The sequence below is a fragment of the Eumetopias jubatus genome, unplaced genomic scaffold (genome assembly GCF_037043125.1).
Source record: "Eumetopias jubatus isolate StellerSeaLion01/CBP00866 unplaced genomic scaffold, mEumJub1_p1.0 scaffold_4, whole genome shotgun sequence".
Classification (NCBI taxonomy): Eukaryota; Metazoa; Chordata; class Mammalia; order Carnivora; family Otariidae; genus Eumetopias; species Eumetopias jubatus.
The window spans coordinates 155,841,969-155,868,696 of NW_028274810.1; the positions used below are offsets into that span (position 1 = coordinate 155,841,969).

The following is a 26,728-nucleotide window of genomic DNA, read 5'->3' on the forward strand; positions in this document are numbered from 1 at the left end:
CTCTTGTTAATTAATTTGGCATAACCATTATTTCACAAGGTAGTTGGGAAGAACAAATGAAGTAAGTATGTGTTATTACACTATGTAATACTATATAGGTACTACATAAAGGCAACCTAATTAAAAAAAACTGTGATTATCTTCCCTTATTGCCCATAAAAAATGTTATGTAATCCAGATAGTATGTACTCCATTTGCAGCTTGTGTTTTCGCCCACATCAATCCTGAAGTAAGATTCAAAACCTTTTCACTCCTTCCAAAAGTATTCCACTCTGGTGAGAGGTATCAATCTTACTAAATATTTTGAGGGGAAGCCAGGGGGCTTTGCACCACACAGCCCATGGCAAACAAGGGCATCAACTTTCTCTCAAGAGGCCTCCTCTCCTAGTCTTTTCTGAAGTGAAACGTGGTTAGCGAGCAACAGTCCAGAAAGAATTACTGAAACGACTTCAGTGCAAAAAGCGTGGTTTTACTAAAGCACAGGTACAGGACCCATGGGCAGGCAGAGCTCTCTGGGGTCGAAAGGAGTGGCTGATTATATACTTTCAAGTTGGGAGGGGTTTAGGGATGGGTAAGTCTCTAAGGAATTTGGAAGCAAGGTTTCCAGGACCCTGAAGGGCTAGCTGTTGTTAGGAAAAGGTCATTTAATACTGTCTGGTAAAACCTTAGTCATGAGACCCTTCAGATGTATATTAGTATGCCTTATGTTTTGAGGATGATTGCTAACATATATACATATATCTTGGGGGTGGGGTAGAGTGTAGAGATAAAGGAAGTTTCCAAAGGGATTTTTATAGTGTCTTAGAGATTGGGCTAATGTCAAACTAAGGTTGCCTGAGGCAGCTAAGCTCCTTGAAGAAGGTACTTACTTGTCAATGGGCTGTAAGTTGTAAGAAAGTTTAAATTTTTTTCTTTTCCCTTTGTTTTCCACATCATTTTATTTATTTTTTTGTTTTCCCCCATTTTTTAAAAGATTTTATTTATTTGAGAGAGAGCGAGAGAGCGAGAGAGAGAGAGCGCACAAGCAGGGGGAGGGGCAGGCAGAGGGAGAGGGAGAAGCCAACTCTCTTCTGAGCAGGAAGCCCGACGTGGGGCTCAATCCCAGGACCTTGGGACCATGACCTGAGCACAAGGCAGACACTCAACTGTCAGAGCGACGCAGGTGCCCCCACATCGTTTTCTACTAAGACCAGCTTGGGCTTCACATTCTTTATCTTCTCTGGCTTCTCTTTCACCCCAGAACTCCTCCTCCTAACAATCTCTTCTCTTTCTTTCTTTCTTTCTTTCTTCTTTCTTTCTTTCTTTCTTTCTTTCTTTCTTTCTTTCTTTCTTTCTTTCTTTCTTTCTTTCTTTCTTTCTTTCTTTCTTTCTTTCTTTCTTTCTTTCTTTCTTTCTTTCTTTCTTTCTTTCTTTCTTTCTTTCTTTCTTTCTTTCTTTCTTTCTTTCTTTCTTTCTTTCTTTTCTTCCTTCCTTCCTTCCTTCCTTCCTTCCTTCCTTCCTTCCTTCCTTCCTTCCTTCCTTCTTTCCTCCCTCCCTCCCTCCCTCCCTCCCTCCCTCCCTTTCTTTTCTTTCTCTCTCTCTCTTCTTTCTTTCTCTCTCTTTCTTTCTTTCAAGATTTTATTTATTTATTTGACAGAGAGAGAGAGAGCACAAGCAGGAGGAGCAGCAGAGGGAGAGGGAAAAGCAGACTCCCCGCTGAGCAGGGAGCCCTAGGAGGGGCTCCATCCCAGGACCCTGGGATCACGACCTGAGCAGAAAACAGCCGCTTAACTGACTGAGCCACCCAGGTGCCCCTCTTCTTTGCTTTCTTTATGTGGAACAGCTTAATTCTTCCAATTATTTCCCCAAAGGACCCTCTATTACTCTATCTTTGAAGGCAGCAGAGAATTATAAATAATAATTTTTTTCTTGCATACTTAAAGTATCAGGTCTATCAGAGAACTTTCAACTCTGTTCTGGTGATTAATCCTATGCCAAAGCCAGGAGAGCCCCCACAAAGTACCGGCAGAAACCATACAGCATCAAGAGAACAGTCCTCTGCGCGCAGGCCCTAAAGGGCCGCTAAATCCCACCCAACCGGGTATTTCCCTCCCCCTGAACCTGTGGACCGGAAATCGCTTAGCGGAAGAGGCGGCCTGGAGGAGGGAAGTCGCTGTTTTCTCGGGAAGGACTAGAGAGACTTTCGCTCCGCTGCACTCCATAGCGGCCCGAAGGGGTGAAGGGTCAGTCCGCGAGTTTTTGGTCATGGCGCTGGCCGCTCGCTTCTGGCGCTTTCTCCCTTGGGCACGTGCCGTCTTTCCCGGACCTTGGCTCTCGAGGGGTGTTGCTGGCAGCCGCGGACAGTGCTGTACTTGGCGACTCCGCGGCTCTGAGGTACCCCCGCCGCCCTGACTCCGCTCCCCTCACTACTGGCTGGGATCCGGCACCCACTTCTTCAGCCGGGCTGCTCCGTATCTCCTTGGGGAATATGGTGAACTGAGGCAGGTACTTAGGGCCAGGTGTTCCTGGAGCTCTTCAGGTGACTGCAACGAACAGGTCGTCTCCCTTTCTCAAGGCTACTTCCTTCTCTGAGAACTGGGGTCGAAGGAGGAATGAGCTCCCCCTCAACCCTTCTCCCCCGAGAATCCGGGAATCCTGCCGGTCTTTCCTCTGTGAAAACAGAACTTTGGTTGGGGGGGCGGGGGATTGGAACCCTGACCGCTGTGAAAATTTTATTTTGGCGATACTGTACAGCACCTGAGGCACTTAGTCTGCCAGACTTTGAAAAGTTTGTGGTGTGATTTTGAAAATTATTACGACTTAGAAGCAGAGATTTTGTACTATTTAGGTTTAAAATTTGAGTCCTTTGTTTTTATCTGCATAGTGTTAAGGAAGGTTGTTGGATTGTCATCCCAGTTTTGGCTTTTCTATTAGACCGTTCGTGGGCCTTGGTTTATCTATTTATGGAAGGGGATTGGAGAGTGACGGTTGGCAGTAGTGCATATGATACGTATTATTTGAACTAGGTGTTTAATTATGTGGAACTCTAAAATACACATTTTTGACTGCCTGCTATGTTCAGGGTTATGGGGAGCTGTTAGGGGGACAGGTGATGAAAGACAGGCTTGATTGCTATCCTCCAGAATGCTTATAGTCAGATGGGGAGATGTTAAAAATAAGGCAGAGGGATGGGAGGGGTACTAGGTAGGAAACTAGTTAGCCTCAAGTTCCCAGATTAGAGCATTGGTGAGTTAAAAGTTCCATTTTAGTGGGGTGATCATCGTTTAGATAATAAGGGCTAACATTTTTGAAGTTTTACTATAACCAGGCATTGCATTGAGCGTTATCTCATATAATCTCCATTTCTATCCTATGGAGTGAGAACTGTTATTTTAACCATTTTTTGGAAGAGGAAACAGAAGTAAGGGTAAGTAATGTATCCAAGTCACACAGCCAGAAATATGTTGGTTTTGATGGCAGGTAGGATATCTACATGTATTGCATATAGCCACTGTGCTAAAAAACTGAGAACTGGAGGAGATAGAAAAGGATAGGAAAAAAATCAAGATCAAGAGAGACTAGAAAGATTTTTAAGTAATAAAACTTCACTCTAAGCCAAAGGCAGTGAAAAACATTCTTCCTTAGATATATTGAATTTTGGGGGAGTTGGAACTAATATTACAGTTTCCAAGTTTTTCATGGGTTTTTGTATCATCATTTGTTTTCTTGTTCCTAAACCTTTCTCTCAGCATGATGTCAGTAAGCCGAGTTGGAGATATTTTCCAGGAGTTTGTTGAGATTGGGGGCTACTGCTGAGTGGCTGAGGTTTCATTTTTCTGTCTCTTCTATATGTAATCTATTAAAAAACACTTCTCTGAACGTTTTTCTTTCTTTTTTTTAAATTATTATGTTATGTTAATCACCATAATTTACATCATTAGTTTTTGATGTAGTGTTCCATGATTCATTGTTTGTGCATAACACCCAGTGCTCCACGCAGAACGTGCCCTCTTTAATACCCATCACCAGGCCAACCCATCCCACCACCCCCCTGAATGTTTATTTTTCAGCAGATTTGTACTCATTGCTTACTGTGAACAAGGCTCTGTTCTAAGCTCTGGAGATAGATTGAACATAAGAAATAGAAACACTTTTCCTCATTGATCTTCCAGATTAGAAGGAAAGGTAGTTGAGTAAATGTAATTAATGCAAAGTGTTGGGAAAAGAGAAACAAAGTTATACCTAACCTGATCTTGAAGGGAGGAAGGGGCAAAGTGTGAGCAATTAGAGATGAGATATGAAGAATGAGGGGAGGTTAAAGAAGAGTGGGAATATGAGGACAAAAAAATATTCCAGTAGAGAAAGTAGCATGATACAGGCCTTGAGGTAAGAAAAAGTGGTATTTTTGAGGACCTGAAATTATGAGTGGAGCCTGAAATGGGAGAATAAACTGATATAAACCAAGGCTGAAAAATCAGACAAGTACCAGTTTATTAGTTATCTATTACTGCATAGCAGATTATTGCACAACTCAATGGTTTAAAGCAGCAAACATAATCTCACTGTGTTTTGGTTATCAAATCGAGGCTTAGCTGGATGCCTCTGGCGGAAGGTTTCTCATAAGGATTGAATCAAGCTCTTCGGCTGTTGAGGTTTCATTTGGGGGCTCAATTTAGAGGTAGAGGGAAAGTTATGCCTATAACCTCGCTCCTGTAGTTGTAGGCAGGCCTTTGTACTCACCTAGAAGGCTTCTCAAAAGGGCTGCCTTAAGACACAGCAGCTTCCCCCAGGGCAGGCAAGCAATCAAAGAAAACACTTGAGAGAATGAGTGTCAAAGATGGAAGTCGCAATTTATAACCTAATCTTGAAGTAACATCCCTTCACTTTTGCATATTCTGTTTTTTTAAAGAGAGCCAGTAAGTCCAGCCTACATTTAAGGGAAGGGAATTACACAAAGGAGTGAATATTAGAAGTACAGAAGGGAGAAATCTTTCTTCCCAGGATTCTTCCAGCTGGTTTAGGGATTAAACTGCATGAAACAACAGGAACAAAAACCAAGGTTTTATTATGTGCACGGATGTCCAATAATGAAATTGAGACCGAAAGAAATGACCAAGGCAGGCAGTTTTTATACATTTTAGGCATAATAAATTTGTGAGGAACTGGCAGGATAAAGAAAACATGTTTGGGAGCTTTATTTAGTAAGGAATTTTAAGTATAATTTAGGCTGAGGTAGTAGATTTGTAACAAAGGCTTGTTTCTATTGCTTTCTAGGTTTTAACGTCCTTATCTCTGGTGATGAGGATGTCTTTTTACTTCTTAGTACAGGAACGGTATTTTTCATATGCGAGATTTATTTCCTGTTTCGGGGAGTCAGAGGAGGGTCTCAGTGTTGTTGCACCAGCAGTTTCCCAAATAGCTTCAATTCAGAATAATCAGTATACCATTGTGCTACATTTTGAGGCAGCCTGCCCTGGGCCCTGACAAAAGGCAGAAATCATTTGGGGCCATTTTAATTAATTTATCTGTATATTTTTAAATTGAGATATAATTGACATGTAACAGTTTCAGGTATATGACACAATGCTATAATATTTGTACATATTGCCAGATGATCCCCACAATTAGTAAATTTAACATCCTTCTCTACAGTTTTTTTCTCTTGATGAGAACTTTTTTAAGATTTACCCTCTTAGTAACTTCCAAATATACATACAGTATTATTAACTGTAGTTATCGTGCTGTACATTACATCCTAGGACTTATTTTATAACTGGAAATTTATACTTTTTGACCATCTTCACCCATTTAACCAGCCCCCTTCTACTCCCCCTCTGGCAGCCACCAATCTGTTCTCTATTTATAAGTTTGGCTTTTGTTTTAGATTCCACAATGAGATCATACTGCATTTGTCTTTCTTGTCTGACATATTTCACTTAGCATAATGCCCTCAAGGTCCCTTCAGGTTGTCACAAATGGCAAGATTTCATTCTTTTTATGGCTGAAAAATATTCCATTGTGTGTATGTGTGTATGTGTGTGTATATATATATATATATATCACATTTGTTTTATGCATTCATAGATGGACACTCATGTTGCTTCATGCCTTGGCAACTGTAAATATTGCTTCAGTGAACATGGGGGTGCATATATCTTTTTGAGTTAGTGTTTCTGTTTCCTTTGGTTAAACACCCAGTAGAATTGCTGGGCTATATAGTAGTTCTATTTTTTATTTCTTGATTAACCTTCATGCTGTTTTCTATAGTGGCTGCACCAATTTTCATTCCCACCAACAGTGCACAAGGGTTCCTCTTCCCCACATCCTCACCAACACTTATTATTTCTTGTTTTTTTGACAATACCATTCTAAGAAGTGTGAGATACCACATTGTCGTTTTGATTTGCATTTCCCTAATGAGTACCTTTTCATGTACCTGTTGGCTATCTGTAAGTCTCTGGAAAAACGTCTCTTCTCATACTCTGCCCATGTTTTAATTGGACTGGTTTTTTAAATGGTTTTGCCTATTGAATTGTGAAAATTCTTTATATATTTTGGATGTTAATTCCTTATCAGATATATGATGTGCCAATTTTTTCTTCAATTTGGTAGGTTGCTTTTACATTTTGTTGATAGTTTCATTTCCTGTGCACAAACTTTTTAGTTTGATGGAGTCCCACAAGTTTATTTTTACTTTTGTTGCCTTTGCTTTTGGTGTAAAATCTGAAAAATTATTGCCAAGATCATCATCAAGGAGCTTACCCCCTATGTTTTCTTCTAGGAGTTTATGGTTTTAGATTTGATGTTCAAGGTTTTAGTCCCTTTTGAGTTAATTTTTGTGTATGCTGTAATACAGTGGTTCAGTTTTATTCTTTTTCATGTGGCTGTCCAGTTTTCTGGACACTCATTGAAGAGACTTTTTTTCTTATTGTATATTCTTGGCTCCTGTATTTTAAATTAGTTGGCCCATATATGCATGAGTTTATTTCTGAACTCACTCTTTTGTTCCATAGATCTGTGTGTGCGAATACTATACTGTTCTGATTGCTGTAGCTTTGTAATATTTTTTAAATGAGGAAGCATGATGCCTCCTGCTTTGTTCTTCTCAAGGTTGCTTTGGCTATTTGGGGTCTTTTGTGGTTCCATACAAACTTCAGGATTCTTTGTTCTGTTTCTGTGAAAAGTGCAGTTGGAATTTGAAAATGCTGTTGAATCTGCAGATTGCTTCAGGTAGTATGGACGGTTTTACAGTATTCTTCCAATCTGTTAGCACGGAATATCTTTCCATTTATTTGTGTTTTCAGTTTCTTTCATCAGTGTGTTACAGTTTTTAGTGCACAGGTCTTTTACCAGATTCTTGGTTAAATTTATTTCTAGGTATTTTATTCTTTTTGATATAACGATAAATGGGATTGTTTTCTTAATTTCTCTGATAATTCATTATTAGTATAAAGAAATACAATATATTTTTGTATTGATTTTGTATCTTGTTACTTTACTGAATTTGTTTATTATTTCCAACAGTTTTTGGGTGAGGTCTTTAGGGTTTTCTTTTTTAAGATTTTTTTATTTATTTATTTGACAGAGAGAGTGAGCGAGAGCAGGAACACAAGCGGGGGAGTGGGAGAGGAAGAAGCAGGCCTCCCGCTGAGCAGGGAGCCCGATGAGGGGCTGGATCCGAGGACCCTGGGATCATGACCTGAGTCGAAGGCAGACGCTTAACGACTGAGCCACCCAGGCGCCCTCTTTAGGGTTTTCTATATCTAATACCATGTTACTACAAATTTACTTCTTCCTTTCTGATTTGGATATCTTTTCTTTCTCTTTTCTTTTCCTTCTTTTTTTATTCCTAATTGCTCTAGTTAGGATTTCTAATACCGTGTTGAATAAAAGTGAGAGTGGGCATTCTTGTCTTGATTCTCATTTTAGAGGAAAAGCTTTTGGCTTTTCACCACTTGAGTATGATACTAGCTCTGAACTTGTCATGTATTGCCTTTATTTATTTATTTTTTTAAAGATTTTATTTATTTTTTGACAGAGCGAGAGATTGAGAGAGCACAAGAGAGGGAGTGGCAGGCAAAGGGAGAGGGAGAAGCAGGCTCCCCGCTGAGCAAGGAGCCAGATGCCAGACTCAGTCCCAGGACCCTTGGGATCATGACCTGAGCTGAAGGCAGATACTTAACCAACTGAGCCACCCAGGCGCCCCATGTATTGGCTTTATTATGTTGAGATATATTCCCTCTATATCCACTTTATTGAGAATTTTATCATGAATGGATATTGAATTTTTGTCAGATGCTTTTTCTATATCTATTGAGATAATCATGTGATTTGGGGCCTTCATTTTGTTGTGTCACCCTGATTGGTTTGCAGATTTTTGAATCTTCCTTGCAGTACCCTAGAATAAATCCCACTTGATCATGATGTATGATATTTTCAATGGATTCTTAAAAATTTTAATTCTAGTGTAGTTAAGATACAGTGTTATATTTATTTCAGATGTACAATATAGTGATTCAACAATTTCATATATTACTACGTGCTCATAGAGAGTAAGTGCACTCTTAATTCCCTTCACCTATTTCACCCATCCCTCCACCCACCTCCGCTCTGGTAATCATCTGTTTTTTGTTGTTGTTGTTGTTGTTCATTTGTGTTGTTTCTTAAATTCCACACATGAGTGAAATCATACAGTATTTGTGTTTCTTTGATTTATTTTGCTCAACCATTATACACTCTAGATCCATTCATGTTGTTGTAAATTTCAAGACTTGATTATTTTTTTATGGCTAAATAATACTACATTTTTATCTATATACCACATGTTCTTTATTCATTCATCTCTTGATAGACTCTTGGGTTGCTTCCTTATTTTGGCTATTGTAAATATTGCTGCAATAAACATTCATGTGCATTTATTCTTTTGAATTAGTGTTTTCATATTCTTTGGGTAAATACCCAGTGGTGTCATAGCTGGATCATGGGGTAATTTCATTTAAAAATTTTTGAGGAAACTCAATACTGTTTCTCACAGTGGCTGCACCAGTTTACATTCCCACCAAGAGTGCATGGGAGTTCCTTTTTCTCCACATCCTTGCCAATACTCATTGTTTGTGTTTTTTATTTTAGCCATTCTGATAGATGTGAGGTGATATCTCATTGTGTTTGTTTTTTTTTTTAAAGATTATTTATTTATTTATTTGAGAGATAGAGAGCACGAGAGGGAAGAGGGTCAGAGGGAGAAGCAGACTCTCTGCTGAGCAGGGAGCCCGATGTGGGTCTCAATCCCGGGACTCCAGGATCATGACCTGAGCCGAAGGCAGTCGCCCAACCAACTGAGCCACCCAGGTGCCTCTCATTGTGGTTTTGATTTGCATTTTCCTGATGCAGAGTGATGTTGAGCTTCTTTTCATGTGTCTGTTGGCCATCTGTATGTCTTTGGAGAAATGTCTGTTCATGTCTTCTGCCCATTTTTAAATTGGATTATTTGGTTTTTTGGATGTTGAGTTGTATAACTTCTTTATATATTTTGGATACTAACCCTTTATCAGATATGTCATTTGAAAATACCTTCTCCCAGTCAGTAGGCTGTTTTTTAGTTTTGTCGGTTGTTTCCTTTGCCGTGCAGAAGTTTTTATTTTGATGTAGTCCCAACAGTTTATTTTTGCTTTTGTTTCCCTGGCCTCAGGAGACCTATCAAGAAAAACGTTTTTATGGCTGATGTCAGAGAAATTATTGCCTGTGCTCTCTTCTAAGATTTTTATGGTTTCAGGTCTCACATTTAGGTCCTTAGTCCATTTTGAGTTTATTTTTTTTTTGTATGGTGTAAAAAATGGTCCAGTTTCATTCTTTTGCATGTAGCTGTCCAGTTTTCTCAACACCATTTGTTGAAGAGACTTGTCTTTTTCCCATTGCATATTCTTGCGTCCTTTGTCATAGATTAATTGACCATGTAATTGTGGGTTTATTTCTGGGCTCTCTGTTCTGTTCCATTGATCTATGTGTCTGTTTTTCTGCCAGCACCATAGTGTTTTAATTACTACAGCTTTGTAAGATATCTTGAAATCTTAAATTGTGATACCTCCAGTATTGTTTTACTTTTTCAAGATTGCTTTGGCTATATAGGGTCTTTGTGGTTCCATGCAAATTTTAGGATTGTTTTTCTAGTTCTGGGAAGAATACTATTGATATTTTTGTTAGGGATTGCATTAAATCTCTAGCTTGCTTGGGGTAATGTGGACATTTTAACAATATTTGTTCTTTTCAATCCATGAGCATGGAACGCCTTTCCATTTCTTTGTGTTGTCTTCAATTTCTTTCATTAGTGTTTTATAGTTTTTAGAGTACAGGTGTTACCTTCTTGGTTAAGTTTATTTCTAGGGATTTAATTATTTTTGGTGCAGTTGTAAATGGGATTCTTTTCTTCCTTTCTCTTTCTGCTGCTTCATTATTAGTGTATAGAAGAGCAACAGATTTCTGTACGTTGATTTTGTATCTTGTGACTTGACTGAATTCATGTATCACTTCTGGTAGCTTTTTTGTTGGTGACTTTAGGGTTTTCTACATGTAGTATTCTGTCATCTGCAATTAGTAAAAGTTTTACTTCTTCCTTACCAATTTGGATGTCTTTTATTCCTTTCTCTTTTCTGATTGCTGTAGCTAGGACTTCCAGTACTACACTGAATAAAAGTGGTGAGAGTGGACATCCTTGCCTTATTTCTGACCTTAGTGGAAAAGCTCTCAATTTTCCTCCATTGAGTAATGATATTAGCTGTGTTTTTCATATATGGCCTTTATTATGTTGAGGTATGTTCCCTCTCTACCTACTTTGTTGAGGGCTTTTATCATGAATGAATGCTGTACTTTGTCAGATGCTTTTTCTGCTTCTGTTGAAATGATCATACAGTTTTTATCCTTCCTCTTATTGATGTGATGTATCATGTTGGTTGATTTGTGAATATTGAACCAACCTTACATTCCTGGATAAATTTCACTTGATTGTGGTGAATTATTATTTTTAATGTATTTTGGATTTGGATTGCTAATACTTTGTTGAGAATTTTTGTTGAGGATTTTTGCATCTATGTTCATCAGAGATATTAGTCTGGGGTTCTCTTTGGTAGTGTCTTTATCTGATTTTGGTATCAGGGTAATAATGGTGGCCTCATAGAATGAATTTGGAAGTTTTCCTTTCTCTTCTGTTTCTTGGAAAAATTTGAGAAGAATAGGTATTAACTCTTCTAAATGTTGGGTAGAATGAAGCATCTGGTCTTGGACTTTTGTTTGTTGGGAGTTTTTTGATTAGTAATTCAGTTTCATTGCTGGTAATCCATCTGTTCAAATTTTCTGTTTCATCCCAATTCAGTTTTGGGAGATTATATCCATTTTTTCTGGGTTGTCCAGTTTGTTAGCATATGATTTTTCATAATATTCTCTTATAATCCTCTGTATTTCTAAGATGTCAGTTGTTATTTCTTCTTTCGTTTCTGATTTTGATTCCCTCCTCTCTCTCTCTCTCGATGAGTCTGTCTAAAGTTTTGTCAATTTTGTTGATCTTTCAGAGAACCAGCTCCTGGTTTCATTGATCTATTTAGTTGTTTTTTTAGTCTCTATATAATTTATTTCTGCTCTAATGCTTACTATTTCCTTCCTCCTGCTGGATTTGGGTTTTGTTTGTTTTTGTTTTTCTAGCTTCTTTAGATGTAAGGTTAGGTTGTTTACTTGAGATTTTTCTTGCTTTTTGAGGTAGGTCTGTATTGCTGTAAACTTCCCTCTTAGAACTGCTTTTGCTGCACTCCAAAGATTTTGGACTGTTGTGTTTTCATTTTTATTTGTCCCTATGTATTTTTTTATTTCTTCTTTGATTCCCTGGTTGACCCATTTATTGTTTAGTAGCATGTTATTTAACCTTCATGTATTTGTGCCCTTTCCAGATTTATTTATTTATTTAGTGGTTGATTTCTAGTGTCATAACATCGTGGTCAGAAAAGATGCATGGTATGACTTCAGTCTCTTTTTGGGTTTCTTTCAGAGGAAATTGTTTGGCATGTAGCTGTAGATTTGGTGTGTCCATGAGAGGATGGGTGTTCACGATCCTCCTACATTGCCATTTTGAACCAGACCCACTGGGGCCATTTTAGAGGCTGCTTACTACAACCAGATTCAGAAAACCATATAAACAATGTTAAGTATTTCTGATTTTATTCTTTTTTTTTTTTTTAAGATTTTATTTACTTATTTGACAGAGAGATAGAGAGCACAGATAGCCAGAGTGGCAGGCAGAGGGAGGAGACTCTCCGCTGAGCAGGGAGCCCTATGCAGGTCTCGATCCCAGGGCCCTGGGATCATGACCTGAGCTGAAGGCAGACACTTAACCGACTGAGCCACTCAGGCACCCCACTGATTTTATTCTAAAGGTTATAGGAAACCATGAAAAATTTTTAAACAGGGAAATCATTTGATCAAAATAATGCTAAAAAAATAACTTTGTCTAGGGTCAAGAATGGATAGGTTAGAGTGGATGCTATAGACCAGATAAGGGATGATTGGTATAGCACAGTGAGAAATCTAGTGGCTTGAACTTTAGTGGTAATCATGGAAATGGAAATAAGTGGATGCATTTAAAGTACACTAAGGATGTAAACTTAGTGGACCTAAAAGATAGCTTTGATGTGGGAACTGAAAGGAAGCAGTCAGCAAAGATCTCAAGTTTCTGGCTAGAGCAGCAGGATGGATGGTGATGCTGTTTACCGGAATAGGACTACAGAAGCAATTGGGGGGGATGGCAAAGAGGGAGATGAGATGTTTTGGGCTAGTTATGGTGATTGATGAGATAGCCAAGTTGACATGTAGAATAGACAGTAGTTGGATAGGTCTGGTGTTTACCTTCTGAGGTCTGAGCTGGAGATACAGATTCAGGGGACATTATCATATGGTTGTAAATGATAACATGGTAGAGGTTGAAAGTACTTTATAGTAAGACAAGAAGAAGACCTAGTACCCACCGTGGAGGAATTCCGATATTTAAGTGGAGGAGGAGCTGACAGGAAATTAGGAGGAAAACTGGGAGATGGTAGGGACACATTCCTTCCCATTTAGTGATGAGTTTGTATTTTGGAGTTCCTTCTAGCTTGAACTTAGTATAATTAGTGTTGAAGAAAAGACTTATTTAACAGATAGCTTACTTCTTTGGTTTAACAAATATTTTTTTGAGAATTATTTATGTGACAGGAATTGTAGAGTATTGGAGGTGCAAAGTAAAATGGTACATTCTAGCTGTCTCAGACAGACAGTTTCACAAGTTGTTAGTATCTTCAGGGGTCACTAGGTCCTAATTCTTTTAATTTATTTTTTTAGTTCCAGAAACATGATTTTTATCTATTTTCTCACAGATGAGCAGAAAGCTGCTCTACATTAACCAAACTAGTCAGAGTCCCACTGGAAAACTGTCACTTTATTAATTTACAGTAAGAAGTACAAATGTCAGCTGCCCGACAGTGCATTTTTTCCCCTCTTAGAAAGCCAGGATTATTGTTTATTGAACATGATACCAGCAAGGAAATTGAACACTGTGAATGTGTAGTTTTCTCAAGCTTTAACAGTCTGTGCATACTTTTCAACCATGTGATATACCTGCCATAAAAATAAGGAACCAGGAGACTTACTGATATCTTAAGTCTTTTTCTTCCAAGTACCACCACCATACATCCACACCCCCATACTGTCTGCTCCTAACCCCATCTTGCTTCTCCTTGGTAAATATGAATAAACTCAGAAAATATGTTAAAATTGTGATTATGTCAAATTCAGTTTTCTTGCTTTGCTGTTGATTTGTTTTGAATCCAGTTGTGTGTAATATCTTGAATATTCATGCTCAAGAAATTAAAGCACTCAGCAAATTGGAATATGTTGGATTCCTCATTCCTACCCTAGATCCTTATGAGAAGTTAAGATATGGGTCAGTTGTGAGTCCTGAGAGAAAGTCGAGAATGGCTACAAGGTTTTTTGTTTGCTTGTTTGTTTTTTTAACCTAATAGAAGAATAGAATTGCCCTTTACCATGAGAGGGAAAGTTGTGAGATGGGTAAAGTTGAGGGAAACAGTACTTGTTTTGGCTAATAAATGTGAGATGCCTGTTGTACTTCATGTGGAGATAGATGTTGATTAAGCTGCTGGATATATGATTCTGAAGTTTAGAGGAGTAACCCAGGCTTCATATTACATTTGTGTGTATGATGTTGATGATATTTAAAGATGAGATCACCAAAATGGTACAAGTAGAGAAAAGAAGGTCTGGGGAAAAAGCCCAAACATAGCTGGCCAGGGAGGAACCAACCAAAGAAAAGGAGCAGTTGTTGAAACCAGAGAAAATATGATAGTAGTGTTCCAAAAGCCAAGTGAAAAGTGTTTCAAGAGTGAAGAGAACACAGCAAGTGCTGACGAAAGGGGCTGATGTATTACAAAGAAGCATGAGGAAAAGGGGGAGGGGCTTGCAGATATCTTTATCTTGATTGTGGTGATAGTAATGGTTTTATGGGTTTATATGCATGCCTTAATGAATTGTACATATTATGTATGTACAGTTTGTAGTATGTCACTTATATTTCAATAAAACTTTTATTTTTATTAAGATTTTATTTTATTTGGGAGAGAGTGCATTTATGTGCACAAGTGGGGTGAAGGGCAGAAGGAGAGGGAGAAGCAGACTTCCTACTGAGCAGGGAGCCCGATGCGGGACTCAATCCCAGGACCCTGGGATCATGACCTGAGCTGAAGGCAGGCACTTAACTGCCTGAGCCACCCCGGCGCCCCTTAATAAAGCTGTTTTAGTAAAAAAATTAAACTTCCAGGGGCGTTTGGCTGGCTCAGTCGGTTAAGCGTCTGCCTTCAGGTCATCATCCCTGAGTCCCTGCATGGAGCCCTGCACTGGGCTCCCAGCTCAGTGGGGAATCTGCTTCTCCCTCTGCCCCTCCCCCTGCTCATTGCTCTCTCTTTCCTTCTCTCTCTCACATAAATAAATAAAATCTTAAAAAAAATTAAACATCCATTCATAACTTAAAAAGTGATCAGCTGTCAAATACTGTTGCTAGGTCAAGGAAGCTGAGATTCAGAATTGAGTATAAGAAATAGCTGTGTCCTTGGTTGCTGTAACTGGCATACCATCAGTGGTGTTGTGGGGATAAAAGTGATTTGTGTAAGTTCAAGAGTGGGAAGAGAGGAAGTGGAGACAGAGTAACGACAACTTTTTAAAAGTTTTGCTGAAAAGAGAAGTTAGAAAATGAGACTAAAGGGAGAAGTGAATTCAAGAGGAAGCTCTTTGTTTTTAAGAGAAAAATAAAAACTTACAAAGATAGTATAGCTTGTTTTTATACCAGTGGGAATGAATCAACAGAAAGGGAGAAAATGATACTATCTTGTGAAAGAAAAACTGTTGTAGGAAAGAATTGGTGGAGTGATATCCATATACTCCTTAGCCTTCTTGGGTCTTGAGAATTCTGGCCATAATAATGAAAATCCATTTACAAATCTATTTGGATATGCTCTTTATTCATTGTTTATTTCAAAACTATGGGTTTTTTTAAAAATTTTATTTATTTATTTGAGAGAGAGAGTGAGATTGAAAGAGCACATGAGAGGGGGGAGGGTCAGAGGGAGAAGCAAACTCCCTGCTGAGCAGGGAGCCCGATGCGGGACTCGATCCAGGGACTCCAGGATCATGACCTGAGCCGAAGGCAGTCGCTTAACCAACTGAGCCACCCAGGTGCCCAAAACTATGGGTTTTGTAGATCACTTTTGAAGATATCTTTAAATCCATGTACACTTTTTATGTGTAGTAATTACCATATTTGATATTTTTCATCTTGTCTGTTCTTAGGATTGGTACTTGTTATATATTAGTATTTTATATTTTATTTCATAGTTACAATATCCATGCCTCCTCAAATAAAATGTAGATCTTACAGTCCAGCACTTAGCATGACTGTGATTTTTAGATAAATTACTATTGTTAGCCTTAGCCATTGTTAAGAATCTTTTCTTAACAGGATATGCTCTCCCTGTAATGTAAGTATGTGAAATAGTTTTACTGAAGAATTTGAAGTAAATTTTGAGCTTCCAGTATTCTTAGGATTGATTGCTTTGGGGGTAGGAGAAAGTTGTTGTAATTTTTTTTAATTGATGTAATTTTTGCTTGGAGTAGCTGTTTGTTCACATTTTGTGTTTGATAACTCTGGCCATAATTGTTTCCATAGGTGATGGGAAATCTAGGATCTGTCAAAAGAAGCCTTTTATTCTCAGCTTTACCTTATTTGGGTTTTGAAACATTTCAAGTATTTTCCCAGGCTGCTGTGGTTCATGCCACAGCCAAAGGTAAGCCTAAGCTAAACACATGGACTACTTAGAGTTAATTATGTTTGTTAATAACATAATTATTGTGTTATTAATAAAATATTAAAATATTTTGTTAATAACTTTGAGTTATTTTTGAATAAGTAATGAAGCTTTTTTCTAGGCTATATTTCTGCTTTTCTTTATTTGTCATTGAGTCTGATTTTATATATGTAATATGTATATATATTATATTTGTGTGTACATCTCTGTGTGAACATATATATTTCTGTGTATGTGTAATATCTTCTAGCAACTAGAGCTCCTTCAGTGAAAGATACTCTGTTAATATTTTGTAGTTTTATGGGATCCTTGGGCTAAGAATATTTTTTACATTTTTAAGGGGTTGAGGGATTAGGAGAGGAATATACCACAGAGAATGAATCTAGCCCCTTTTTTTTTTTTAGAGTTTTTTTTTTTTTTTTTTTTTTTATTTGAGAGAGAGAGCACATGAGATGAGGGGAGGGTCAGAGGGAGAAGCAGACTCCCCGCCGAGCAGGGAGCCTGATGCGGGACTCGATCCAGGGACTACAGGATCATGAGCTGAGCCAAAGGCAGTCGTTTAACCAACTGAGCCACCCAGGCGCCCTGGATCTAGCCCTTTTGACACAATAATTCTTTTGTCATTAATTCCAAGTTATTATACTCTTCTTGATATTGTTAATAAAGGCCCAATTACTTTGAGGTAAAAATATTTTATTTACAGACAAAATGCAGTTTAGTACTAAATATCAAATAACTGATTGAAAAGTAGAAAAATTCTATCAGATTTCTATCAGATTTGGTATACTATAGATAAGTATATATCAAGACTTGCCGTATTTAAAAGAAATTAATTAAAACAGTTGTGTGTGTTGACAGAGGCAAAATTTCAGTATATTAGATAAAAATTTTTAATTTTTGTAGTCCCCACCTTTTAATCATTTAGAAGTGATTGGGGAAAGAAGCAGAGATTTTATTTTGAATAGATGTTCTTATTAAAGTTGTGGTAGATGAATTTGAGAATATTAGCTAAAAATTACTAGTTATTGATTTCCCATGATTATCCTTGTCTTTAAAAGAGCAGATAAAGGGTGCCTGGGTGGCTCAGTTGGTTAAGTGACTGCCTTCGGCTTAGGTCATGATCACAGGGTCCTGGGATTGAGTCCCAAAATCTGGCTCCCTGCTCTGCAGAGAGCCTATTTCTCCCTCTGCCTCTTTCTTTACCTCTCATGAATAAAATAAAAATAAAATCTTAAAAAAGAGCAGATATTGAGAATTGCTGTGTTTTTGTTTTATCTTTCCTTTTATGTATAATTTTTATGATGGATAAAGTAGAGGACTTGGTTCCCTAAACTTTTCACCTAACTTCAATTCTCACAGCAACCTTCTAAGTAGTAAGAACAAATTGTATTATGACATGATAATAATTTTTTAAAATGTATCCCTGAGAGATGTGCCCAGTGGTTGCAGTTTTAATATTTGGATCTGTGTGTGTGTGTTCCATTTTAGGTGTTTTGTTTGTTTGTTTTTTATTTTATTTTATTTTAAACTCTATCGCCAACATGGACAGGAACTCAGGACCCGGAAGTCAAGAGTCAGGAGCTCTACTGACTGAGCCAGCCAGGCTCCACCCATTATAGTATTAACCTTTGAAAAAGAAGCTCACAGTTTAACTTCTTCAAAGTCAAAGTGTCAGAGCAGAGATTAGAACTCTAATCAATTTTTTTGGTCTGTCACACTTAGTTTCAGTGTACTTTAGCACCCTTTCCTTAGGGAAATGAGTGCAAAGATGTAGGGCTTCCCTGAGCGACAAAATATGGCATTTTGAAAGGCAAAGCTGAAATTAACTTTAGCTTTAACGGTAATAGTCCATTTTTTCAAATGTGTCTTTATTTAAAATTACTGCAGATTCAGTAAATTAAAAAACATTTTAAGGTTCTGGACCCTTGTGGGGCCTGCACGAGCTGGGTGTGGTCTTGCACAGGTGCAGTAGTGAGCTGGGTGGGGGGTGAGGTGGTAGGGCATTAAACCTTCAACTGTTTACTTACTTTGCGCTTCAAAGAACTTTGATGTGGCTTTCCTCCATTCCCTTCCTTCACCTCTTGAGCCAACTGCTATGAGCTGGGCTGGGGGAGTCCTATGGACGAGCAGGAGACTACGCCCTGTAGGAGCGAATGTCTTTTGCCTAGGGATGGCTCTGTGTCCCTGCCAGGTGGTATGCACCCCTCTCAGGGACAGTTGGTCCTTTATCCCTGTCTCCAAGATGGCAACTATCAGGTGCGAACTTATTAAGAATTTCACTTCAGAGGAGACCATTTATCACAATAAGATCTCTGTTATAGGAATTGGATCAGTTGGCATGGCATGTGCTATCAGCATCTTATTAAAAGGCTTGAGTGATGAACTTGCTTTTGTGGATGTTGATGAAGGCAAACTGAAGGGTGAGACAGTGGATCTTCAACATGGCAGCTCTTTCATGAAAATGCCAAATATTGTTTCCAGCAAAGATTACCATGTCACTGCAAACTCCAACCTAGTGATTATCACAGCAGATGCACACCCAAGAAAAGGAGAAAAACGCCTTGATGTAGTCAAGAGAAATGTGTCCATCATTAAATTAATGATTTCCAACATTACCCGGTATGGTCCCCAGTGCAAAATGGTAGTTGTTTCTAATCCAGTGGATATCTTATGTAGCTTGGAAGTTGAATGCATTTCCCCATAACCATGTTACTGGAAGTGGCTGTAATCTGGACACTGCCTGTTTCCGTTTCTTTATTGGGCAAAGACTTGGTATCCACTCAGAAAGCTGTCATGCATGGATCCTTGGAGAACATGGAGACTCAAGTGTACCTGTGTGGAGTGGAGTTAACATTGCTAGTATCCCCTTGAAGGATCTGAATTCAGATATAGGAACGGATAAAGATCCTGAGCACTGGGAAAATGTCCACAAAGAGGTGATAACCTCTGGCTATGAGATGGTTAAAATGAAAGGTTATACAAATTGCGCTGTTGGTCTATCTGTAGCTGATTTAACAGAAAGCATTTTGAAGAATCTTAGGAGAGTGCATCCAGTTTCCACCATAACGAAGGGCCTCTTGGAATAAATGAAGAAGTATTCCTTAGTGTTCCTTGTATCTTGGGAGAGGATGGTATTGCAAACCGTATTAAGATAAAGCTGACCCTTGAAGAGGAGATCCATTTGAGAAGGAGTGCAGAAAAACTTTGGGAAAGTCACAAAGAGATCAAGCTTTAAAGTTTGATCCTGTAATGAAAGGAGAGATAGTAGTTGCAGGATTGTATATCAAACTTTTGAATAAACTTGAATCCGTGTGTGTGTAGTTGCTCTTTGGTCTAAAAGGATGTATGATGTATGTGTTTAATGTGTTATAGAGATTCTGGTTCTTTTCATCCAACATAATGCTAATTCTTTCATTCTGGCTGGCTTATATATATGTTCATTTATATGCTGCTTAGAAAAAAGTTATAACTTCCTCTACGAATGTAAAAGTAAAAGTTTATACAAACAACTCGAAATGTTAGTTCTAGTCCTAACTCCAAATGAAACCTTGATTTGACCTTAAATAAGATTTTAATATTCCAAGGTATAACTTACTCTGAAAACTGTTAATTATCTTTATTAAAGATTTTAATGTATATTGTAGAATCCTTCCTGTGTTTTCAAGCATATTTTGAGCACTTAGAAAGTTAATACAAAGAACAGAGTATGGATATTTATTTAACTTGCTTTGATTTTCTTTAACTTTGTTTTCTTAAATAAAATGTCACTTTATAATTAGTTGATTGGCGTGTTCATTATAATTTGTGCAACTAGACCATTGCCCTTGAAAAAACATCAGTTACTGATAAAATATAGAGATAGATTTTTTTAACTTGGAAAATGACCCATGTTTCTACAAAACTATAATTTCATCAGTCCTTACAAGTTTTACTTTGTCATCTCTCTCCTATTTGCTATACTGTGATCTTTATTTTTCATATTTTTTAGGAAATGGTCTTCAGATAATTCCGCTCATCAAAACTGCTTACTTCTCTTTAGGGCTGCTTCATGCTCATTGAAGCCAATTAAAAGATTTTTTCCTTCATTTACTGGGATACAATCATATTCTGAATTATGTTTTTAGAAATTAAAGGCATATGTATATATATATATATATTTAAGATTTTATTTATTTGGCAGCGAGAGACTCAGTGAGAGAGGGAACACAAGCAGGGGGAGTGGGAGAGGGAGAAGCAGGCTTCCCACGGAGCAGGGAGCCTGATGCGGGGCTCGATTCCCAGGACCCTGGGATCATGACCTGAGCCAAAGGCAGACGCTTAACGACTGAGCCACCCAGGCACCCCTATATATATATATTTTTTTTTTTTTTTTTAAGAAAGTTCAACAAGATTGCTGGACTCAAGACAAACTTTATTTTTTAATCAGGATTTTTTTTTTTAAGATTTTATTTATTTGAGAGAGAGCACAAGCAGGGGTAGTGGCAGGTAGAAGGAGAGGGAGAAGCAAGCTTCCCGCTGACCAGGGAGTCTGACGTGGGGCTTGATCCCAGGACCTGGGGATCATGACCTGAGCCAAAGGCAGCCTCTTAACTGACTGAGCCACCCAGGGATCCCAAGGGCATACATATGTTTTGACATTTCAGTTGGATGGGGTTGTGGGACTCTTTTTTAAAATGGTAACGTCTATATTTACCACAGGATAGAGCAAATACCCACTTGTCGGCCATAATTGAAGAACTCCAGTAGAAAGTTTTTCATTATTTCTTTAAAATAGACAAAATTTAAAGCCCTTCAAGATATGCTAATATAGTCACAGTACTCGTGTGTGTGTGTGTGTGTGTGTGTGTGTGTGTATGTGAAAGTTCACTTATAAAATGCCTAAAAGAGAATTACAAGTGGCCCATCTTAAAGGTTCTTCATAAAATCATTTCAGTTGTCTCTTTTCATATACTTTCACTGATTCTTCTTTGATGAATCTACAGAACCGAGGCCAGTGCTCCTTCATCTGTAGTCCTTTGTACTACTACAGGGCATCTTTAGAGGCACTGCTTCCAGTACTGCTGAGACACAGTATTGTTGGTGTGAAAGATTTGCCTTAAATTTTGATGATGTTGTTGCTACTTAGAGCCTTCTAGCATCTAGAAAAATCCTGGAGAATCTAGATACTCATTTTCTACTTTATAATTTCTGTAGGGAGAAATTTCCAGAAGTAGATTGCTTACTTTGAGGAGTAGAGTATTTCTTTTTGTGCAGATACATCTCACATGGCTAAGAGTACACTTAGCAAGAAAAACTAGAAGACCAAAGTTTACTAATTTATGTCGTATCAGTGACATTTTTTAAAATTCTAAGAATTATGATCTTGTGGGGCACCTGGGTGGCTCAGTCGTTAAGCGTCTGCCTTCGGCTCAGGTCATGATTCCAGGGTCCTGGGAATCAAGCCCCACATCGGGCTCCCTGCTCAGCGGGAAGCCTGCTTCTCCCTCTCCCACTCCCCCTGCTTCTGTTCCGTCTCTCGCTGTGTCTCTCTGTCAAATAAATAAAATCTTAAAAAAAAAATTATGATCTTGTGCATATTCATTTTAGGCTAAATTTGGTTTTGTACAGTTGAATTAATATCTCAGTTCATCTTGGGATATTCACTATTAACCAGAAAAGTAACTTACTTTCAAAGTTTAATCCATTTTAACAATGTGGTCTCTTAATGTCAGTAGCATAGCTTATTTTTAAATATTTTCAGGAAAAGTACAGAACATTAAACAAGTAAAAAAGCCCACACAGCTGATTTGCAGATATGAGTGGTCTACATGCTCCTAACCTAGTGCCAGTGTGAATTTGTAGTATCAGAGTAAGAGTATTTTTTCTTGTAAATTGCACACTGTATGATTTTAGAAATTTCTGTTTAAGACTCAAGAAAAAATACATATTTAAAGCCTGGATATTGTAGCTTATGATACTACACTGTATAATAAAAAAATAGATAAGTGATTTAAGAAGTTAAGAAAGAACAGTACACACAAAAAGGATTTGAACTATTTGAAATTATTCACTTAATTTCTTTATTTTTCTTTTAATTACAGGGGTGATGAGATGCAGCATTCCTAGATATGTTAAGGACAGTCATCTCTGTCAGTCTTCTCAGAAAGTCTGAGAAAAATCAATGAATAGAATTAAATGTAACTTTGTTATGTACACATACAATGTATACATTCGAATATGCCAGATCGATATATTTAATATTGTATAAGTTTTCTGTTACAGCAGCTGTCACAAATTACCACAAACTTAGTAACTTAAAACAACATAAATTTATTATTGTACAGTTCTATAGTTCGGAAGTCCAAAATGGGTCACGCTGGATTAAAACCAACAAGTTGGGCAAGGTTGTGTTCCAGACTCTAGGGGAGAATCTCTTTCCTTGTTTTCAGTTTCTAGAGGTTTTCCACATTCCTTGGCTGAAGACCCCTTTCCTCCATATTTCAGGCCAGTAATCATTTCACTCTGGCCTTGTTTTCATTGTTCTGCCTCCTACCTACTTTCTTCTTCTGCCGTGCCTTCCACTTTGAAGGACTCTTGTGATTATACTGGGCCCCCTGGCTAATCCAGGATCGTTTCCTGTTTTAAGGTTAGCTGATGAATAGCCTTAATTCTAGTTACAAACTTAATTCCCCTTTGCCATGTAACCTGTACGTTTTCACAGGTTCCAGGGATTAAGATGTAGACATTTTTAGGGCCATTATCCTGCCTACCACAAATATTGGCTAAGAATGCTAAGATTACTATTTCTTTTTAAGAATCTTTGGGTTGTTGGGGCACCTGGCTGGCTCATTTGGTATAGAGCACGCAACTCTTGATCTCTGGGTTGTAAGTTTGAGCCCCAGGTTGAGTGTAGAGATAACTTAAAAAAATAAAATCTTAAAAAAAAAATCTTTGGGTACCTGGGTGGCTCAGTTGTTTAGCATCTGCCTTTGGCTCAGGTCATGATCCCAGGGTCCTGGGATCGAGCCCCACATCGGGCTCCCTGCTCAGCGGGAAGCCTGTTTTCCCTCTCCCACTCCCCCTGCTTGTGTTCCTTCTCTCGCTATATCTCTCTGTCAATAAATAAAATCTTAAAAAAAAAATCTTTGGGTTGTTATAACCTTAATTTGGAGAATCAGCTACTGATAAAAGTGTACAATAAAATGGAAGCAAACTTAAGAAAATCAACCAGTCATATGAATATTGAACTATGGCACCCAACCAGATTGAAGTAGGATTAAAGAAGAATTTGCTATTGTCATTTAATTTTTTTAAGCTAGTTTTATAATTACATTATGATGTTAACTTAGTAAAAAATACTTCACTTTACATAGTTGTGTCAGATTCAGGAGGTTTTTTTTTTTCCTGGTCTAGTTTTTAATTTTTCAAAAATTAAAAAAAAATTCAACCTCAAATACACTATTATCAGTTAAAGCATACTAAAGTAAATAATAAACTTAATTGAATATATTGAAATGTTGGCTTATATATAAGACTAAGTAATACAGTACCCTTATAGAAGACAAATATGTATGTTCCTTATTGTAATAATTGGAATATCCTGGAATTCAAGCTTACTGGTTTTTTTGGGAACTAGTCAACGTTTTTTAGAGCATTACATTGTCTGTAAGGTTTATATATTTTCTAGGAAGGTATAAACAAGTTAATGAATGGGTTGGAGCAGAGTGCCAGTGACGTAAATTTCAGATTCTCTGTGTAGTTAAGTTCATCTAAGTTTTCAATGACAATTTTTTTTTTAAGATTTTAATTTGAGAGAGAGAGCCAGAGAGCGCCCACATGAGCAGGGAAGAGGAGTAGAGGGAGAGGGGAGAAGCAGACACCCCACTGAGCAGGGAGCCCTACGACTGATGAGGATGACATGGGGCCCGATACCAGGACCCTGAGATCATGACCTGAGCCACAGGCAGCCGCTTAACCGACTGAGCCACTCAGGTGCCCCTTGATGACAAATTTGATTATTTTTCCATAACAGTGTTTGTATAAGTTAGGTCATAAAGAGAATCTAGTGAAACAGTGTGGTGCAGTCCATGCAAAGTAATAATTTTCAGTGCTGGAAGTCGATGTTATATCATCATTTTCTGCAATGGATGGTACTTAGCAACAACAACTAAGAGTTTGTGTGTATGGAGGGGAAGAGTACCATAAATTCCTCACAGGAAATTCCTTTCTTTTTTTTTTTTTTTAAGATTTTATTTATTTATTTGACAGAATCACAGTGAGAGAGGGAACACAAGCAGGGGGAGTGGGAGAGGGAGAAGCAGGCTCTGCGCCGAGCAGGGACCCCTGTGCAGGGCTTGATCACAGGATCACAGACGCTTAACCACTGAGCCACCCAGGCACCCTACTTTCTTCATTTTTAAAAATGTATCATATTTAGGGGTGCCTAGGTGGCTCAGTTGATTAAAGTGACTGCCTTCGGCTCAGGTCATGATCCTGGAATCCCAAGATTGAGTCCTGCATCAGGCTCCCTGCTCAGCGGGGAGTCTGCTTCTCCCTCTGACTCCCCCCCATGTGCTCTCTCATTCTCTCTCTCAATAAATAAAATCTTTAAAAAAAAATAAATAAGAATGTATCATAGTTAGTTCCACAATAAGTTTTCTAATTTTTTAAATTTCTGTGATTTCAATAACAACTTACTGTGATAGCTTCATCCTTACCTCTACTATACTTATATCTAGATTGTTCAGAATTTCTGATCCTTCTTTATAGGTTATTTTTATATCTAATTTCTTTTGTTTATATATGAAAATATTTGTTTCTTAGAATTGTTGGCTTGGGAAGACCTACTTTATTGTGTCTTTTTTTATTTTTAGTCTTCAGAGTTGAAGAAATTCTCGAACAAGCAGACTACCTATATGAGAGTGGAGAGACAGAAAAACTTTATCAGTTGCTGACCCAGTACAAGGAAAGGTAGGCAATGTATGATAAGCCTGAGTTTTCAGTTTCCTCAAAATTTTTGTTATTTAACAATTAAAATGACTCTTGGTGCTTGAAATTTTTATACTTTTTTAAAGTTTTTACTGCAAAATAACATTTTTTAGAATTTAATTTATAGTATGTTTCTTACAGTAAATGATTCACAAGTGCTACATGTCTCATTGATTTAGAAAAGGTGATTCTTACTCATTCTAGTGGAATGTTGAAATATTTTTTTCATTTTGCTTTGGATCATGTGAGGTAGTCATTGAATATATGGTTATCTATATTGTATATTTCTCATTTTTTTTAAATGAATTTCTTACTGGCATAAGAGGTAAATGAATTAGGATGTTTGTATGGCATCATTGAATAGTATCTGTGTATCACTTTAGAAACAGTTTTTTTAGAGAAACTAAAAATACCTCCTTTTTCTATTTTTAGTATTAGGTTACATGTTTGAGTATCAGTGTGCAGTCAGTTTTTGGGAGGATGTAGGTGGAAGGAGAGTCTGCCCTATAAAATAGGCTTAATAAGGCTAAATTCACATTTCCAGATCACAGATTACCTAATCCTAAACTAAAAATATTGAATCATTTTCAGCTACCTTTCTTAGATTCCTAAAACCACTTCTGTCTTCATGACCCATCAATTTTACTTCCTAAATATCTATAGAATCCACTTTTTCTTCTCCATTTTTCCCTTAGTTACTAGTAGTGTCGTGTTTGGCATTTTATAGTCATTTTAGTAATGACTTGAAAAGTAAGCTGTAAGATAGTTACTCCATCTTTATTTAATTATAAATATACTATTGCTACCTTTAGTTTCAAAATTTTATGTGAATACCATATTTTGGTAAATATATAATGGGCTTAAAGGCAAGCATTTAATAAAAAGGAGTTTTAATGTTTTAAAAAATACTTCTAACTCTTAATTGTGGTTACTGTTTTATTTATTAACCATTTCTTATTTTATATAAGTATATTCATATGGAAATCCTTCAAGGAGTCCAGGCCCTCACTTGAAATAGTCCATGCATCATGGCATGGATGACACATTGAAATATAATATTTATTTTGAGATTCTGTTATATTCAATCATTTATTTATTAACACATATTTATCATATACCTATTGTGTGCCAGTTACTATATTTGGAGCTGGGGATATAGCAGTTTTGTTTTGTTGAGCATGACCCACTCTCTAAAGTTTGTGGGTTTTTATGGTACTGTCTGAACCAGTTAGTGAGTTGTCTGAAGTGTCTCATGCCTTAGGTTTTATGTTGAATTTTGTAGTGCAGGTGTTTAGAGAATTCAAATACAAAGATATTTTCTAAGGAAGTTAGTATTTTTATTTATTCACTTGAGAGAGAGCGAGAGTGAGAGAGCATAGGCAGGGGTTGGGGAG

The 26,728-nt window shown here is 37.5% G+C and overlaps 1 protein-coding gene and 1 pseudogene across 2 annotated transcripts in view; both read left to right on the top strand.

Annotated features, from left to right (window-relative positions):
• Positions 1–2,140: 2,140 nt before the first annotated feature.
• RMDN1 (regulator of microtubule dynamics 1) overlaps positions 2,141–26,728 on the top strand; it is a 49,375-nt gene continuing 24,787 nt past the window's right edge. For both annotated transcript variants that reach the window (XR_003610792.1, XM_028113104.1), the window contains exons 1-3: positions 2,141–2,373; positions 16,229–16,346; positions 25,220–25,316. Coding sequence is in view for 1 of the 2 variants with exons in the window: in XM_028113104.1 (XP_027968905.1) it covers positions 2,245–2,373; positions 16,229–16,346; positions 25,220–25,316 (344 nt within the window). In the remaining variant the exon portion in view is untranslated. The remainder of the gene's footprint in view (positions 2,374–16,228; positions 16,347–25,219; positions 25,317–26,728) is intronic.
• LOC114216497 (L-lactate dehydrogenase A-like 6A pseudogene) lies at positions 18,371–19,893 on the top strand (annotated as a pseudogene).